The 19,877-nt window shown below is 38.1% G+C and overlaps 2 protein-coding genes across 5 annotated transcripts in view; both read right to left on the bottom strand.

Annotated features, from left to right (window-relative positions):
• The window catches only part of LOC125762217 (atrial natriuretic peptide receptor 1), a 59,065-nt gene extending 57,104 nt beyond the window's left edge, over positions 1–1,961 (bottom strand). For 2 of the 4 annotated variants that reach the window (XM_049424066.1, XM_049424061.1), the window contains exon 1: positions 1,815–1,931. The gene's annotated coding sequence lies outside the window, so the exon portion shown is untranslated. Of the gene's footprint in view, positions 1–1,814 lie in introns of all 4 variants that reach the window. The other 2 variants (XM_049424065.1, XM_049424062.1) reach the window with 2 other exon arrangements.
• A 2,633-nt stretch (positions 1,962–4,594) lies between these two features.
• Positions 4,595–19,877, bottom strand: part of LOC125762229 (atrial natriuretic peptide receptor 3) — a 106,634-nt gene continuing 91,351 nt past the window's right edge. Inside the window, exons 4-7 of the mRNA XM_049424086.1 lie at positions 12,589–14,250; positions 11,158–11,341; positions 10,433–10,635; positions 4,595–5,028 (exon numbers count right to left, since the gene is read on the bottom strand). Of these exons, the coding sequence (XP_049280043.1) occupies positions 4,823–5,028; positions 10,433–10,635; positions 11,158–11,341; positions 12,589–13,111 (1,116 nt within the window). The 5' untranslated portion in view covers positions 13,112–14,250 and the 3' untranslated portion in view covers positions 4,595–4,822. The remainder of the gene's footprint in view (positions 5,029–10,432; positions 10,636–11,157; positions 11,342–12,588; positions 14,251–19,877) is intronic.

Raw genomic sequence — 19,877 nt, forward strand, 5'->3', positions numbered from 1 at the left:
GAATTGTATTCCGGACTCTACGCGATAGCCTTGGCGAATTATCCATTTTGGTGGAGAAATTTTTGCTTTTTGTATCTCTGTTATCTTTCATATCAGGAAAATCTTTCAGCAGACCGTTAAGAAGCTCATCCAATAGAACGAAGGGTAGTTCGATTGGTAGTTGTGTTTGTATCACAAATCAAGAAAATAGGGAAACGGCACTCATATACTATCAAGTGGTGCTTATGTTAAGACACTCTCGGGATGGCAAATGGTTTTACTGGGCTAGTTTTATGTCACATTTGTTTCTATTTTTCTTTGCGATAAATTCGCCCATAAAGCAATCAAGACAAGACTGATTGGGGAGTGTTTTTTATATTATGTCTGTGAATTATTAAGAGATTGTGTAAGGCGTCAGCTCTCGAGCGATTTCTATGCATTGCAGCAATTCAGAAATTGTCTCAAAATTAATGCTCTGAAGAAAAGAACACTAATTTTAACAACCATGTGAAACACATGCAATCAACATGTCGAAAATTAAAACAAACATTTTTTAAATTTGTTTTAAATTTTTTTAAAACAAGTTTACAGAGCGTTGTGCAGTCTGAAATAAAACGTCTAGCATATTTTTTCTATTTCAAATTAGAAAAATAAGCAACCTTGATCTTACTTCTCACTTTTGCTAACCAAAAACGCAATAAAACGCTTCAAAATAATAAAGAAAAACATGGTGAAAAAAATAATTCACTTTCAAACCACCACAATCAGTTGCTCTTCTTCCGTTTCGCATTCGTTTGTTACATTACTGAATTAAATTAGCTACCGTTAAGTTAATATAGCGTGAGCCAAACGTCACAGGTGTAATCGCACGCATTTGCTGCAGTGTGAAATGTTTCTTTGTTCAACGAAAGCACAAACACAGCACAAGTGAAGAAACAAAACGTCCCTACGCAAACAACCACGAAGCGGCCACACACAAAATTCCACCGTAGTAGGAAGCAAAAAAAAATATCAGAACAATAATAACAAAAAACACCGCTTATCGATTATTATTCTACAGCTATCGAAAATTGCTCCAATCAGACATACGCAGTGTGATGGTGGTTCCTTCTGCTTCGTGCTATTTAAAGTGTAGCTGCTGATAGGGCATGGAGCAACACACACGGCGATCGAACAACTGATGCGATCGAACGAAAAAGAGGCAGAACAGAAATAGATCACTCAATCATCACTTTAGCGTAGACACGCGGTTTGATTGGGCTTCCCATCTAGCGGGAGCCATAATCACTAGCGCCGGTCAGACAGTATGGTTTCAATTTTGGGATCCATTTCCCACCGAACGATGATCGAACACAGTTTTTTTTCTTAGGTCACTGTTGCACTGGAGCTGCGGTATGTAACGTAATTGTAATTTAAACTTTTCCATTTCATTTGTGTTTTACGAATGGAAAACTTTAGCTGTTTATGGCACACGGTATATTTGTTCGCACTTACAACCAAAAAAAGCGTGCCCGTATCAGTTCAAGCTCACTGAGGATGATCTGTGATCGGTTTCACTTCGCACTCGGCTCACTTGCGCTTGACTCAACTCACAACTGGCACGTGCCAGACACACAGCGAGTATTTTACGCCCGCGATGACAAATGCCCGGGGGATGTGTTCAACCCCTTGACACGGCACTGTCCAACAAAGCTGCTGTGTAACTAACAAAAAATAACACCCGCCTTTGTTATCACACGGTGCAACGTTAACGCACTGGAGTGGTATTGGAACAAAACCGAAAGGATGAGGGTGAGATTTGTTTAAGAAGAGGTGGACATGTTATTGGTACACACTTCTTTCCTTTCCTTACAACTCGCTTATATATGCAATCATTAACACACTATTCCATGCACGCGCGCGTCTATTTCACGTTTCACCAAGAGCGCTGTTTAGTTACGAAAAATTCGAACCGGTTCGTTTGGACTTCCAAACTGTACTGAACGCATCGGGTCGACATCTCGCATCTACTACACACCGGCTAAGTGTTAAACGTTCGGTACAGTGGTGCGCAACCCCACCGTGAACCAGCTGTAGCAGCCGAGGAATGGTTTCGCGTTCGAAAAAGTAAATAAATTTGAAAATCTTTTATCTACAGTACATATTGAGTCCGCGTGGTTTAAATTCATTAAGAATATAAAAAAAAAACAAATGTATGTAATTGTATACGATTAGAGAAACAAAGCGGTCTAGTACCAATCTAATCTAACCAATATGGACACTCGGACAGTGTGATAAAAAATAATCTAGTCTAGCTACACAATGGTGGGCATGTCCTAGTAGATTGTGAAAGAAATTCGTCGAACGTGTTTCATCAAATTTTTAGAAAATATACATGTATAAAGCAAGTATAGGGTAAGCATGTAAATATGCTAATAAGTAGATTGGAAAGATATATTTTCTTTAGTTGAGATATCTGTCAGCAATTAGACGAATAATGACAAAAATTCACTTCAATGCATTTTGATTTTTTGTAAAATCAATTAAAATTATCCAATCTTCAGATAATGTTTTAACTTTTTTAGTTGCAATACACAATCCTAAATTATTTTTTTTAAGAAAAAACTTTTATGATCTGATGAAATATTTGTACCATTTTTCATAATTTTTTTTGAATTCTTGAAGAAATTTGTTTCCTTATCAAATTACAACATTGATCAACCCTGTCTACGCGTACACACATTCGCCGATCTTCGGGCAGTTCATTCGGGTGAATCGAATTCAACCGTTTAACAGGAATGTACAAAAAGTATTTTCTCTCCGTGAATCTCTTTCGCTCCCAGTTTTTGGGGTCGATTCATCTTTCGTCGAGATCGCGAACGCGCTTCGGTTTATGTTTATGCTTTCAAGGCCAACCACGTGCGTGATGGTCGTGCTGCTATGCTATTGGAGGTGGACAGTTTTTTGTTTGTTTGTAGCTCATCACCGATTGTGGAGTGCGTTTTGCATTTTTTTTTGTATCTTGCGACTGTTATTTTTGTCTCAATAAATCTTCAACCAACGAGGTATCGTTTTGCGGGTGCATAACGCATCCGCTACCGTTGGCGCCGACAAAGCGTACGATTTGTCATCTTCGTCGAAGATAAATAAAGGTACCTTTTTGTGTGTGATTTTATGATACCCATGTTCGGGGCCATCGGCGACCGGCAATTCTTGGAAAAACGTGCCGCTCCTTTTGCAGGCGCGTGTGAAGCTGCATGGAAACACGATAATGTAATAAAAATCGAAAGTTTCCTCGAGACCACCGAGAGCACGGTCCCGGGCCCCGTGCGGTTGGGAACTAACTGGTTCTGGGGCTGTGCTTTTATTACTTCTTCAACCAAACAAGGGAGAAGGTTCGTACGCTTTCAGATCAAATGCGTTGGAAGCTGGGACACACCGTTATTCTTCCGCTCTGTCGCTCTGTTAATTGTATGCAGTCGCAACGCATACGGTACGTCACATTTCAAGGATCCGTTCGACTACTTTTACCTTTCGTGTGGTGGTTTGCTTCTGCGACTGGCAGTGTTTAAGTTAAGTAAAAATAGCGCTAAACAAGCACGCTGTCAAGGCAAAATTTTACGCCTGTCCGTTGGACCTGTCCGTGGTTAAATGTAAAAATTTTATAGCGCAACGATTTGATGAAACCGCTTGAAGGTTCAATTTATATGCCAATTTTTTTTAACAAAAAAAAAAAACTCTTGTCATGCATAATTTAACTCCATGTTTTTTAAAGGAAATTTTGTCCAGTAATTAAATAGTTTCCTGATTGAAAGCTTTTCAAAATTACCAATCTTTCATAACAAAAAACAAAAATACAATCTCAAACTTATCCTTTACTCATTGCCTTGCACTGTGCAGGGGCGATAAAAGCCTGGGTAAGAGCAACATTTTTCCCCCTTTTTCAAGCAATTTGTTTGAAAACTTTCTCGGCTTCCTTCTAAAGTGAAGTCCTCGTGCTTTCACTTAACATAGTCATCGGCACAGGTACGTACCTTGGAAACCACCCTCACGGGAATGCACTGGGATGTGACAAAATTCAATTGTGCAATTGACTGCTACTGACGCGCAGCATTCAACAGCTCAAGATCTGGCGTGATCCGACGTACGACGAACGTCGTTTATTTTTTTTTTTCGTTCGCTATTTCAGTTGACTTTCATTTCCTTGGTTCAAAGCAAAAACTTAAAATTGGAGAAAGGAACCGATATCTTTACTTTTAAGTTTAATCAATCTTTTTTTATGCAATCATTTTTTCTCACAAGAATTGTTGCTTTCGTCAAAGTGTGGACACGGACACAGGCATGCATAATTTAATTCTCTTGGTATTTTCCTTATTGTCTTTCGTTGTTTGCAAAAAACTGGATCTTGGTTGGTAGTTAAATTAACAATTCGGGTTTTGTATTGGGGAATATTCAACTTTTTTAAATCAAACCAATTAAATTTCATCGATATCATGGATTGTTTTGACGGATTCACTGATGTTTACAAATCGAACACATTTGAATGAAATTAAAATTATTTTTTTTGTAGTACATTTACATTTTGTAGTACATACATGTAGTACATTTAAAATCTTTTTAAAAATTGTTGTGAAACGAGCTGCCGGTTGTTAAAATTGGTTTGAATAAGCCAAAGATACGGGCATCAAAAGCCAGCTGGTATGAAAATTATGCAGATTCTCTTTTTGATGATGAATAATATTCCTATCATGAACATTCCTTCGGTTTTCGCTGAGCATTACAATTTCTTTCATTTCGTCCCAAAGAGTAAGGATTCTTTACACAGCCACACATTGCTGTTCCGCTGCAAAATGACTGATCATAATTAAAGTGATGAGAAGCGAAAAACTGTCCCAACAGAAGATGAAAGATGACTGCCCCTAAAACTTACCCTGTTTGGGGGGTGGTGGGAAACGGCCAACCCAACCGGTAACCCTTTCAAACGGTAAGAAGTGTGTTTAAGATGGCAATCGAACCCATTGATCGAACCCTTTTCAGTGGTGTGCGAAATGTTGCGCAAAAAAAACTTACCTGAAACGATAAAAGCGGAAGAATAAAATTGATTAAAAAGGGGCGTTTTTTATTGCGTGTTAAAATAATGGTACAAAACAAAATGAGCAATTTTTTTTAATACCTTTTTAAATTATAATAAATGATTAAGTTTGAAAGGAAAAACACGAACGGTGCAAGTATTTTTGGCTTCCCTCTGTTGCGCTTATTAGCTCACGACGAACTCACTTAATCTTCTCATCAATCTTAATTCGATTGATGCCAATTTTATGAGCCTTCCCAATGCACGGTAGCTCATTCGAATTGAATTGCTGGTCGTAAAAATGAAACAATTTCACCCGCTGCACTTTGTTGCAACCAGAAGCGACGATACTCGTCGTACAATAAAAAATAAAAAGAACGAACCATCAGCTATTCCGTGGCCGTAGGTCGGTCGCGTGAAGTCGTTAAAAGAAATTCATTTCGGCATGTTGTACTTTCTTTCGCACGCGTTTCGTGCGCGGATTATGTTTACATGTGTATTTATTTATGATTATTCCTTCTTTTCTCTTTCTGTCCTTTAGTAAATGCATACCGGCAAATGTTGAACAGTGGCTGGGAAAGAAATGGAGGCATGATTTCATTCACGTGCGTATTAAACACTCGTAAAACTCGTTCGGTCAGGCATGAGAGGGTATTTGTTTTATTCTCGTATCTTGCATACAAGCCCAAATACAAATGTTGTCACGCTGGGAAAATTCTCTCGTACAATTACGTGGGATCTGTATCATTTGTTTTTAGTGCTACACTTCACTTTGGGTACATCCATTTTTTTTGTAACAGTATAAGCGAAAAGAAAAAAGACAATGTCGAAATGATTTGTTATTATTCGGTATTTTGGGGGAGGAAAAAAGTTTGACCTTATTTCTGTACTAAAGTTTCACCAAATGAACAAGACCTACAGTCATCAAGAGGACAAGCGAACCAGATCCAGTGCATAAAAGTCCCATAATCATTCAGTGCTTTCGGAACGCGCAAGCCAGACAGATTACGGTTACACAGTCGACTGACAGGTGGCCATATTGTAAGGCTATATCCTGCTGCAAATAGTGTACCGTGGGGTGAGTAGGCAAATTACAAACATATTCAACAAGCTAGGTTCCGCATACGAAACCACCGATAGCAATGTGATGAAAAATGGCCAACGCTGGTTAGTTAAAACAAAACAAAAATATATTCATAAATGTCAGATTTGTGGTAGAAAGTAACTCGGAAGTCATTGTGAGGCGAAACTCGTCGGAAGTTTTATGAATACAAATAGTTGAGCCCTTTCCTTTTTATTATGCCATGCCCAACACATCGCGCATCGTCTTTTCCTCGATATGGCAATGGAATGGTTGACATCGTGTAGCGTGGTACGAGATTCGAGAAAAGTTCTTGCTTCCGAAGAAATAAACATGGGACGTCCAAAAATAAGGTCCGTCACAATGTTCGTTTGTGTGTTGGAGTTTGAGAGCTTTCTACGAACAAGAAAAAAATGATAGTGGTCGGCTTGGTAGTATCGTCCGTAACAGTCGTATCATGTCGAAATATCGCTGATATTCTTTTAGTTCTGTTCTGTCTATGTTCATCAGGAGCCGTGTTGAGTGCTGGTCGATTTATGTCTCTTTTGGCGCATACATTCATGGACTGATACATAATGAACATTTTTAAGACTTTATTTTCTCTTATGCTAGGCTACCAGAGTTTCGATGTAAATGTTTCGTAGAAAATGTTGGGAATCGAAAAATGTGACTCTATTAAGAAAGAAGATACTTTAAGCTGGTAATTAGGTTTTAATAATATTAATTCATGGCAAAGTGGAGGACGACTTAAAGTTGAAACAGGCAGAGTATGCTCGATATGAAGAAAAATACCAACAGGAAATGCCTTTTCAACATTGTACAAAATTCAGTACAATAGTGATGACAATCGAGCGCAAATAAATGAATAAAAAAGAAAGCAAATTCTGAAAATAACACGTGATAAACATGTCAAGTTATTCGGTTCCTCCTAGAAAGCACTTCTAGGAATTTCAGAATTTCGAATTTGAGACCGGTTTCAGAAAAAAATGCTGTTTATCATTTAAAAACGTACGTTTTTTGTATGAGCACGAATCTAGATTTTTAGGCCTCGCGGCACTTCAGACATAAAAAAGCACTAGCAATTTCAAGAGATGATTGCATAAAGTAATATTACATTTTTGTTATTTAGTTTCGAGTTTTTTACAAGTGCAAATGAAAGCTATACATAAACAATTATGCAAATAATTGAATAAAATACGACAACATTACAAAAGTAATAATTAAAGAGTCATAAATTATCAAAGTTCTGAAGTACAGTGCAGCGCCGATTATACGGGTACCTTTTATCCGGCTGTCCCATTATCCGTGCAGCACGGAAATGACAGTTCCAAAGGCGAATTGACATATTAACTGCCAACCGGTGATGGCAAGAAATAAAAACCTCAATAGGAAATGAAACAATGGCTCATGTTCGACCAAATCGAACAGAATTATTTCGCAAAGTTCAACTGAGTGCCGAAAATTAACATCTTGCTTTAGAAATTTTTTTTACTAAACATTAATATTTATCAATAAAAAGAGGTATGCCTATTATCCGTGATATTCGCTTACTCGGAGCACGGATAATCGGCGTTCCATTGTAAATATAAGCGTATGGCAATAGGCAGTTTGGGGACAATTGTGCTTGCACAAAACCTAACGCACGTGCCACGTTCAATGGCAGGTTGTATGACACATTAAAGTTGCCACAATTACGTAGTACGGCTTTGGCTCAGTACTACAGCTGGTGTTGATACACTGCTAATCTGAGATTCCAAACCATCATCAATAAACAATTAACTGTGCCACCCCCGTCCGTGGTTGGTTGTAGACTGGGCAGAGTGTGAAAAGGGGATCAGTGGGAACGCATTGTACTTATGGTAAACACATGATTTTGACCAAATTCGTTAGCTTTCCACAGACGTTAGCATTCCAAGGTCATTTTGGGCTCAGCAAATGATGTATTGCATACTTAATTTAAGCTGAAAATTCGATTCCGATGATCTATTGCACCATAAAAATTGCACACATAGTTTGTTGCTTATATTTTGTTCATTTAAAATATTCCCCTTATTTGAAATTCGAATATAAAAAATATGAATTTAGCAACTATTGGCAACTAATGCAAAATGTAAATTTTTAGCTCCTAGTTTTTTTTAAATAATTGTTTGTGCCACTGTGTGTTGAACGCAATGAAGCAGTCTTTATGGTTTTGTTTACAAATGTTTCAGTTTATTTTTTTTTTTGCTACCGTCCATGCGTGTCAAATGTCTATAATCAAATTCTATGCAAGCTTTTGGCTGGTACAGCGCGCGGAAGAGAAAGGACACAGGATGGTGGCACAGATGGTATCGATGAAGGTTTAGCGAAACGGCTAGCGTCTAAAATTAGATTCCAGGTTCAAGTTCAGCGCCGCACCTGAGCGATTTGCTTGCGTAGTCCATGCGCATCGTATTTACGCGAGTCCATTATGGAACGCGACTGCACTAGTGGCGGCACGCAGACGAATATCAAACTCGCCTGCCAGCAAAAAGGTAAATCTGAAACAAGCTCCAACATTCCACACGACACATGATAGACGACGCTTCGGGTTGTGTGTTATTTTTTTTTCGTTTTTTTTGTCGCATTTTCAATCACTTGCAGCGCTGTCCGGGCAGGGTGGTCTTTAGCTGATCGCTGGAGACAATATGAGGGAGACGCAAAGCGAGTGGATTGTGGGGCAGATCAAGCGGGGGCCAGTCACTTATGTCGGATCGAAAGACAAATGCAAATAAATTTGTAATTCCATCTAAAATGGGCGGCTCGTGGTCGTTTTTGTTATAACGACGCTTAATCTTCAGTCCGCGTACGATCCAGCGGCGATGATAGTAGCGAACGGAACCTCGCACATGGGTAGCGTCTTTACGAACAAAACGGAAAGCTTCTGCCAGTGTGTGGTCAACATTGAGACGCAACGTTTGAAGGTCCCAGAGGGCAATGTAGGTTTTGAATGAATATTTTTAATAGTGAAGTAAAGCGAGAAAATGTCTTTTTTATTCAAACATGTGCCTGAAATAAATATAATTTCCGTCAATATGAGTTTCTTATCATAAAACAAACATTTCGGCTTTATTCTTCAATAACAAAGGTAAAGCAAACATACGGATATGCAACTATGCAACTATATGGATGTGCAACTTACTTCACTCACATCGCACACAAAATCGTGGTGCATGCTTTTGTAAAAGTACCGTAGCACTTGGACTAAACGGGAAGTAAATTAGTTTTTCCCATAATAAACTATCGTTAAGGAAATGAAACACAATGAACTTTCCAACGGATAGTGTTGAAGACCTTTAAGACTTACATCATATTTCCAACAAACATGACAAAAGATCATTGTACACGCTTAAGGAAATCTCACCCAATATTGACATCAACATATCTTACGCACTCTTGCAACAAAACGATACGCTTTGAGAAGTCGATTATAACACTAGTTTACAATACGCCAGTCAACAAATCAACAAAGCAGGCAGCAGACGGAACGATAAATGGTAGAAAGATGCAGATTGTTTGCGTATTCTACCGACGTTAACCACTTTGACATTTCATCGATCGGATCGAACGGACTAGCTGTAGCGAAACTTCGTGGCAATTTGATTGATACGACGAGCTGCTTGCGATTTTGCACCCGAAAGGGGGGTATGGGGTAATGCATCGCGACGGAAGGGTGGCTTATCGTAAATGCATTTGTCAGAAAATTAGCTACGTGCAGTGCCGTTTTAATCGACACTCGTCAAGCACTCGTTGTGTACAGTATATGGGTGCGAAGTGTGACACGACGCAAGTTCCAGGCCCACAACTGCAATGTACCATTCATTTGCATTTGCCTTCCGCAGTGTTTGACACGCGGGCATCGTCTTGTGCAGTTGTCTGTTGGAATTGCGCTGCTTGTGCAAATCAATATGGGAAGCCCAAGATCAAGCAGAAGGAAAATGATGAAGATTTAGTTTTGCTCTGTTTGAGTGGTTTGATTATAATAATAGAGCAGATTTGAAGTCTATGGAGATAATATCAGATGACAGATGAGAATTAACCGAAATGTTGTAAAAGACACAATAAAAATGTTTATGTTAAGCTCTCAAATAAAAAGCATAATCATAACCACTTAAGCATGATTGTTTAAAATGATTTGAATAATAATATAATATATATAAATAAAATAAAGCTAAAATATTTGTTCCGAAATTTCCTATTTCGCAATCGGTTTGCAATTGATTAATATTCTGTTTAATACATATTAATATGCACCGACCCTGAGAAAGTCAGCAAACGGATTGCCAAACGGTGTGTTTACTTACTTGCATAGCTGAGGCCGACCTTTTCCTTAAGGCTCTCGGTAAAGTTTGTGCGAGCCGAATCGGTTGAGAAGGGCGAGTAGGTGATGTTTTCGTGGCGAAAAAATTCCGCCATCGTGTTCATCAGCAAGTGGCCCGTTTGCGGACCTGCCACATTGTAGTAACTATGTCGATCGTAAAAGTACACCACACGGTTCCATTTGAAACTGTAATAGTGTAAAAAAAACGAGTGATAAAATTGTATTAGTAAATGTGATATAAAAAATAGGTTACGGTGGTCATTATGAATATTTCTTCGGTAATTTAGAGCATAGCATTAAATTTGAATGAATATTTTTAATTTCTTTTTATCACAGTTTAGCAGTAAAATTACATTACATTTTTATGCTATCGGAAAGATGACATCCACAAAGCTTTTGTTCTTGTTTACGTTGCTTAATCGACCCGAACGGACCGGATATTGAGCGTTTATTCGACACGATCTGATAAACGGAGGATGCCCGACCCAATGATTCTACTGCGGTCAACAAATTTAGCTGCTGTTCTTTCCTTAAAGGATTCAAATTTTAGAATGATAAAAGGCTTCGCAAAACTTATTTCCACGTTAATCGATGATTTATGATTTACCTGAGCAATAGCTCAAATGCACACCGACGATGATGAGAACATTAAATCATTATGTAAAACAAAATAATTCGTTTTAGTAAATAGAATAAAGATATACTTACTGCCGTATAAGTTCTATCATGAAGAAAGCCATCCGCTTGAAACTGACCAACCCAGTGCGGAATAGCATATGGAATTCATTTTCACAGTGCGTCTTTGGTTCCTCGAAATCGAATGTATATCCCGCACCAGTTATCACAGGAATTCCATCATTGTAGATGTAACGAGCTATACGAGCAACGGGCGCTATTGCCAATTATGTGAAGTAAACCAAGAAAGTGAAAAATAAAAATTAGTAAACAATTTTTGTTTTGTAAATAAATGGAGCTATTTTTGTGTAATGCAGTGTGTGTTCATTTAATTCATTTCTCTTGTGTAACGTGCAGTCGAAATGGATAACGGTTGTTGTCTTGGGAGAGTAAGCTTTCCAGATAAGGGTAAGCCGAAGCGCCACCTATGTAAGCTTTCCAGCGTTAGCACGCGTTACTCGTAGGTAACGCTCTACACCTAATGGAGGCGCATGGTACGTATGATGGTAATGGATATGGCAAAAGTTATTCGTTTGATAGCTTTAAATTGCTTCAAAGGCATTTTTATGGCAGGCGTTCTTTTATTGCGTTACGATGTTCAGCACGTGTTCAAACGATTACCATCATTTACCAAAAAAAAAGTTCTTTTTTTGCATTGAATTAAACTATCATATGTTCCATTTTGTAATTCACAAGATAAAATGAAGAGTTCAATTATAAATTATTTTGAATGATTAATATCATTTAATGTACTTAACAATATGACATAATACTTTTTATCTTTTTTATATAAAATTTTATTGTCGACGGGTATTTATTTTTTCAGCAAATATATCGTTCAGAGCTACTATCAAAACATGTGTTACGGTATATAACGATTCGCTAGATAACAAATACAAAGTAAATCCCTCTAATGATGGTACACCGATCGATATATTGTTTCCCCTTCCCATGGAACCGTAGCAGGTGTGATAGTTATCATTGTGATTCTATTTAATTTGATTTCATTTGACCATTCCGATTATGGTGCTGCTGGGTTAATGTTTATTTGATGACGGTAACAGCTTGTACAAATAAACGAAATGAACTTTATATCATTTCATATCAGAGACTTGAATCGTGGTTAATTGAAACCGAGCATCCATTAAAGGGTTTCACCGTCAAACGTGATTATTGCATCGAACGGTATGGTATGGCAAAGTGTAAGTAATTTTGATTTTAGATTAGTTTTTTCATATTTTTTTCAATATTTTTTTTCATGATTCATGATTGATACAGAGTGATTAATTATTGAAAAATATTTTATAAAAATGTTATTTAAGTAGCAAAATAAACCTTAGTGGTTAAACCAGACCTAATCAGTTTTAAAAACATTTTTTAAAAATATATAAAAACTGTTGAACCAATTAATTTAAAACAATAGGATTTTAGTACAATTATCACACACAAACAGAAGATGCTTACCTAAAGCAAAATCACAGCTCGGGCCAAGAATGAGATGCCCGCACGAGTCACTTCCCGTTCCATCCATCGCCATCACCGTAGCCCGTGCCTGTTCGCACCGATCGTCGAACGGAATCCGCCGGATGGCTACGCCGGGCGGAATGATGCCTTCACGGCGGATAAAACTTTCCGCCTTTTCCAGCACGGGCTGTACACGGGGCAGCGATGCTTCGACGCTCGTATTTGCTGGCATGATCACCACGATCCGTAGCTCACACGTCCACGCATCGGTAGACGCGTTTCCCATTTCCACGCGTTCGTGCCGCGTTCCATGCGCCAACCGGTGGTTCAGTGTGTTCGTGCGGACACAGATCGCTTCGCACGGTTTCTGCTCCAACCGTCGGCAGCCACACTCAACCGGTGCGGGCAACAGTACAACACCCAGCACAAACAACACGGACAGAAAGCAGACACAACGATAGCAGAGTACTTTTTTCCGACCGGGACCACCAAACCAGTAGCAACGCGTGGTCCTTGTGCACATTTTCACTAATGCGGTTTTGTGGTAACACACTCACTCACTTTATATTGGCGCCGTGGCGCGCGTCTCGGTTTTTGGGGATATTTTTTTCTTCTTATTTTCCCGCCTTTCTCACTTGTACCAACGTATTGGTTTTTCTTTACGGTTTTTATTTTGTTTTTCTAACGACGCAGAACGATTTTTCGTCACCATTTTGCGTTTCGGGATGCAAATCGAAACCGGGGGAAAATAAATCCCAAAAAAGAGTTTCGCCAATAAAATCAACAAACCGCACCACACATGTAAGGAAAGCGTCACCAGGGAGCAGGGTGATATTATTTACGTACGTTTAGTTTTTCCCTTTCGTTTTTCTTTCTCTTTTAACTGCCTTCGTGTAGGGAAGAATCAGCAATGGCTTATTCACTCGAGATGGTATCGTTATTGACGGTTCGCTACTCCCGAAAAAGCCCTGTTCACTTTGAGTGGGGGTGGACTTATTTTCTGTTTTGCTTTTTTTTTCACTGTGATTTTATTTGTTGACCAGAAAAAGCATAACACATATGGAAACTAACCGCAAACCATATCGCATATGAATGATAGGCGTATCAATCAGTCTGTCGTAGAATTGTTCCTTCTCTTATGTATGCACACAACACAAAAGCGCAAATAAACTTTTATCTCTTTGCTTCATTTTCCGCCAAAAAAAGGGAACGAGCACGGGGTTGCAAATTCCTTTCCTAGCTGAAAGACAGCATCTTTCACGCACCCCCAATCACTCAACCAGGTGAGCGGTTAAATGGGTGAAGAAATGGCCAAACGATGGTCCCATCCATCGTAGCCATATTCGTCTTCCGTCTTTACGGTCAGCCATCGATCTGACTTGACGAATCGTTTCCGCCTAATTAAATACTCGAAGATAGATTACACTGCCGGACGGACAGTAGTAGCAGCCGGGTGTCTTCTTTCCTTTCCCTGTGGGTTCGGGTAATATAAAACCGCGTAAAACTAAGAAAACACACCGAAAGTGTAAGAACGATGGACACACATACACACAAAAAAAGGATCACATTTCACTTTTCGACCGGGACTCGTTGCCGGTTTCTTGATCCTTTCGTTTTGATGGACTTTGACGAGTGTGCCTGTTGATGGAGCGTAGATTGTATCTGAAATGAAACGCAAAGTAAAGCGAAACATATTTAGTCTGGTTTTAGGGTCTTGAGCCACATTACGGTTGATAGGTGGAACGGTTTTTGGAAATGGCGAATGAACATAGAATGATGATGAACCATTTATCTGTTTTTTATCGTAACTTTTTTTACGTTACGTCGAGTTGTGATACGTAGCGAAAGATAAATTACAATTAATATCTTCACTTTTCTTATTTATTCATGAGTTGTGCAATTTATCTTTGCAAAAAAATAATAAAACGAAAAAAAAATCGATTGCGTTAAAGTCTCATTTCTCTAAACACCCTAACGTATCCACACCTGCATGAAATTGATAGGATTAAAAACAAAACCGTTATGGTATGGCATTTGCGAAAAGCACTCGGAGTATTTCCCGTCAGGTGAGCTTAATAAATGGACACCTCCTGCTGACGCTTGAGACAATATGTGGGAACAGGTGTGGATGACACTTAATTTCAGCTCCAGCGGCAGTTTTTTCTTGTGCTTCCTGTTGGCCGGCTGCCATAAAGCTGGATTTTGAACGGATGCTATTCATTTGGCAACGGAACGATTTGCGAAACAAAGCAGAAATGCAACAATCCATAATTTAGAGCCACATGATAAATTCAATTTGATTTCACACCGGGCAATTGATTGCTCACGTTCGAGGGAACGTGCTGGGTGGAGTTGTTGATTTTTGGTCTGGAAAATAGCAGACCGTACGAATGATGAAATTATTCAATTAAGGTGTAAAATATTGTGGGTACTTATTTCTTGTTTCTCGATCAAAATAAGTTCAAAATTGAGTCTTTATTGAACGTAATTGAGTTATTCAAAACTTGAAATGAGAAAGTGAAATATGTCAAAAAATTTCCTTCGTCGACTTATTGTCCACTTTACGTGCAGATGAAACAATAAAAATGTGGCAATATGTTCAGTTTTCCCGCTTAAATGCGTCAAAAACCATGTAGAAGAAATTTTTTTGTGCATATAAACAGTGAAATTTTGAGTTTTGGAGCTGTTTTTGTTTCTATTGCACTATTTTATTGCTAATTAGTGAACAATTAGTATATTTCCATTGTCCTGTTAACAAACCTCATCGTTCATTTTATTCTTTCATGCCAATAACGGCCATAATTCACCTTTATGAGCAAAATATTTATGAAGTTTATGCGCTCACTGTAAGTGTTTAATGACTGTCGCTTAAAAGCTTATGGTGAAAACAACATTTTTTTCAATAATTATGATGGACGGTTAGACCAAATAAATTATTGAGCATGAGAGCATTGATATTTGATCAAACAAAAATATCTCGAATTAATATCATATCCATTACGGGAAAATTTGCTCAACAAAATTTGAAGCTTTTGTTAAATAATTCTCCATTATTGTGGCAATTGGGTTGCCCCCGCACGTGATCAGCTGATTATTACAGAGAATCAAATTAAACTAGGCACATTATTACCTTCATTGTATAGCAATAGACCTGTTTAAACGCAGGCCAGCATCAAAAGATTCTTATAATAAACGCACAGATAGAAAATACCGGCACCAGGTGCACCAGGTGAAGCACCTAACCTTCATTTAACCCAACACCATTGGCCGCTATCTAATTACCGAACTTTGACCGTAACCGTACCAGAATAGTTGACGAGGGTTGTGCTAAGTAAACATCCCGAAAAAACCCAACAGCCAATACAAGCACGAGGGTCAAGGGAAGAGTAAACCATCCTTTCTGCCATGAATGATCGTTATGGTTCACGCAAACCCACGTGTTTGGTACATTGAAAAGCAACCAATACAACTGTTCCCCATCTTCCTCCATATTGGAAGAACCTCTTGCGCTTGATCACGTTGAAAACGGAGGCCGAAACGTTCGTTCATCTACCAGCGCGAGACCAAGTGTCGATAATTCTGCGGTTTAAACTGTGTAGCCACAAATATAAACAGTCCTTCCGGGGTCGTAAAAGCTCTGAGCAGGAGGTGGAAGGCGGCAAACCGTTGATTAAACACAACCATTGAAACCGTTTTGTTCGAAAAACGTAACTTTCCCCAATACCTGTCAATTAGAACGATCGAATGCTTTCTAAAATTAGGATGTTTGATGAAGTCCGTGAAGCAGTTATTTGCATACAAAACCTCCTCTTGCGATGAAGTGGTAGCGGCGTGTTGGCAACTGCTTAGTAAATAATTCTAATCCCAAAATGTAATACACACCGCAGTGTGTTTGAAGCGCATGATGGGAACGATTATTTGTTCAATTCAAGACCATTTCAACAGAAATGGTTCAACATTCATGGGTAGTTTACGTCGCTTGTCCAGTAATACCATTCAATTTTTTTTAAAGAAAAGTACATATTATTTACGACCGAGAGATTCAACCATAATATGAATGAAAGTATTTTGAACTTTGTAGCTCGACCTGTACATAAATTATATTGTAATTCAGCTTCGAAAGACGGAGTGGCGTGGTGGTGTATGTGATAAACTGCGATAGTTCCACACAACAGGCCCGGGTATCAAATCCCATTCAGACCATCTCCACGTAGCATCCGGCTACGTCTACGTGGTAAAAATAAGTTTAGTATGCCTGAAATGGGCGGCATAACCTTAAGAGTCGTTAAGCCAACAAGAGAAATAGAAATGTATAAAAAGAGAAAGAGAGAATGAGAGAGAGAAAAAGAGAGAGAAAGAGAGAGAGAGGAGCGGGGGGGGGAGAGCTTCGAAAGACAATTGACATCAATTGGATATTTTGTGTGCCTCAGAGCGGAACGCTTTTGTTGTCCAATTTTCGACTTTGCAAACTTTCTATTCAATAGATTCTTTATCTATGCACAATATCCAGAACAATGAACAGAACAAACATACTAGCGACATATCGCTTGACAGTTGCGAACAATAGAACAATTTCTTAGAATTCTCTTTCTGAGAGACTTTAACGTTTATGTATAGTCGAGCTTTTATTCTGTCTGTTTCACTGAAGATACATAAGAAACGAAAATGTAAGTTTGTCTGTCCAAGCAGCTTTATAATTCATTCTTTCGACGCCAATTTTGGAGTTTCGCTATAAAGTTACACAAAGTACCTCAACAACAAAGCAGATTGTCGCCTTGAGTATGTTTAAAAATTACAGCATCCGCATTGTTCGTAATTCCTATGCTTTGAATATTGTTGAAATTCTGAAACATTCATCATTGTTTTTTTCAATTCCCAAAAATCCTTGTTTAACAAGAAAGCTTCACAATTCTGCCATTAATTCAACACTAGAGAAACATTAATCAAAGAATAGTACCGTTTTTTTTGGGGCAAGTTAATTGAATTAATTTAGCTAACTTCTTCGCAAAGCATTTTAATCGAATCAATTAATTACACATCATTTTCACAGCCCCACCTTGTCTAGACTTTACTTAATGGCTTAGATCGTTTAAAACGAAAAAAAGTTGTTTACGAAAAATAGTCTCCCGGCGTCTATAAAATGGACAGTTAATTTAATTTATCTGCTTCTCAAATTCTTTCATTTTGTCCGGTATATTGATACTTGAAAATATGTTCGACAATTTTGTCGTCGGCTTGAATGTTGTCTGGCGTGAGTGGCGCGACGTTTGGCTTGAAATTTGTAGACTTTTTCAACCGAGTGGAATGCTGCAAAGTTTCACCTTTTTATTTTACTATTGATCAGATGTTCAACTACGGTTTTTTATGTAAATATTAACTCTTGAAGCAGCTTCAGAGAGACATCAGGTGATGTTGATTGTTTGTCAAATATTTTCAAAGATCTGTTTTTTGCTATTCTGCTTTCTGTTTTTATGAAATTCTGTAGCAATTGTTTGTTGAATAACAACTTGTAAATTGTACTTTTTTTTCTCACGGTGAGCATAATATTCTTGTACATTTTTATGTAAAAGAAATATTAATAAATTTAAAACTGTTTTCTTATACATATTTGTTTTTGACTGATTGTTATATTTATATATGTTTTTAAAGTATTTATTTGAATGTATTAATTTTTCATGTTTTAATGTACTAATGTGTTAATAAAATTATTTTTTTAAAGTTGTTTAAAATTAAAGGTATTAAAGGTATGGGGCGGCCCGGTGGTGCATGTGAAAAACGGCGCCCGTCCACACGGCAGGGACCGGGTTCAAATCCCATGCGGACCGTCTCCCCGTAGCATGGACTGACTATCCTGCTACGTGGTAAAATAAGTCTTGATACGGCCAGGCCGTTCTAACCGAGCAAAAAAAAAAAAAAAAAAATTAAAGGTATTTAAATTGCTAAATTTTCTTCATACCATGCATATATAAATTTGCTATAAATATTGTTACAGTAAGAAACTCGCAAAATAGCGTACAAAGTTAAAGTACGCCAACACATATCGCCATCAATATCCGGAAGTCAAACACCTCCAGAAAGGAAAGATGCAAAACCGATCTGTCACGGGATAGGAATAACTTTGGCCAGGATTTTTTTCCGCTGTTACGAAAACTTTATCCGCTACAAGTTATGAAAGTGCGATTATCCAACACGTTATGGTGCTAGTGACGTGACGATAATAACTGTCGTACGGTTTGGCAAGAATCGATCACGTAGTGTTGGTAGAAGATAAACGGTAACCATCATGGCGCCAGTTCAAGAATTTTCGTTAGCTTTTAATATGCATGCTTGTTCTGAATAAGTAAATGAACGTATAAAAACAAGAAATTAAATTCCTGAAATCAAATTAAATTAATAATGAAATGATCAAAATGCTTTATGAGTAATCCAAGTCAAAATAAAAATATAATAAGCTAATAACTAACACTATTGCTTAGAAATCGTAAAAAGATATCACAAAAACATTAAACTCAAAGCAGACTATGTATCTGACATCTTCTTAACTACACTTTCCGCGTAATACTTTGACCGGAACACAGAACCATTTTGGTCAAGAATATTAAACTTACGTACTTTGTTATCCTTCACCGTACGTCACATTTGCTGTTAATAGCATAGGTGGGGATAAAAACATCAAAAAACCATATTGATCGCCAAAATACATGAACTAATTTTCAAAGAAAGCATCAAAGACAAAAGAATCAAAGAGAAAATGGCAAAATAAGATGCTGCTTCGTTTGATGCCGGAAGATGCTGCTGTCAAAAACATTGAAAGCGTTACCGTCCACCGATTGAAATGAAACGACGCAAAAATCGTATCCAAAAATAGTTTCCGCCAACTGCAAACAGCCACGCGGATGAAACTTTTGGTCAGGCAAAATATGCTTGAAACAACATTAAAATGAGATCCTTGCGCTGGCTCTTATCATAAATCATTTCGTTACGTACTGTAACAAAAAATGATAAAGTAACCGCCAAACAAAGCGTTGCGTAGAATATGTTCCGTACAACGATTCCATCCATTGATAATTTTGTTGCCGTAAAGCATTTCGGAGTCGGTTTTTCTTTTCTCGTTTGTTCTTATTTTTTTGCACATCGCCGTGCGTTAAACTTTTAGGCCCCATGGAGATGTCTGAACGAAAGTGTTTCGAATCCATAAGTAACACCCCTCACATCGCTGTGTGGCGCGCGATGTGAGGAAACAGATGAAAGATTATAAGCGTGTGGAAGAGTGTACTTAGAATTTGACT

Source organism: Anopheles funestus, chromosome 2RL, assembly GCF_943734845.2.
Source record: "Anopheles funestus chromosome 2RL, idAnoFuneDA-416_04, whole genome shotgun sequence".
In the NCBI taxonomy this organism is placed as follows: Eukaryota; Metazoa; Arthropoda; class Insecta; order Diptera; family Culicidae; genus Anopheles; species Anopheles funestus.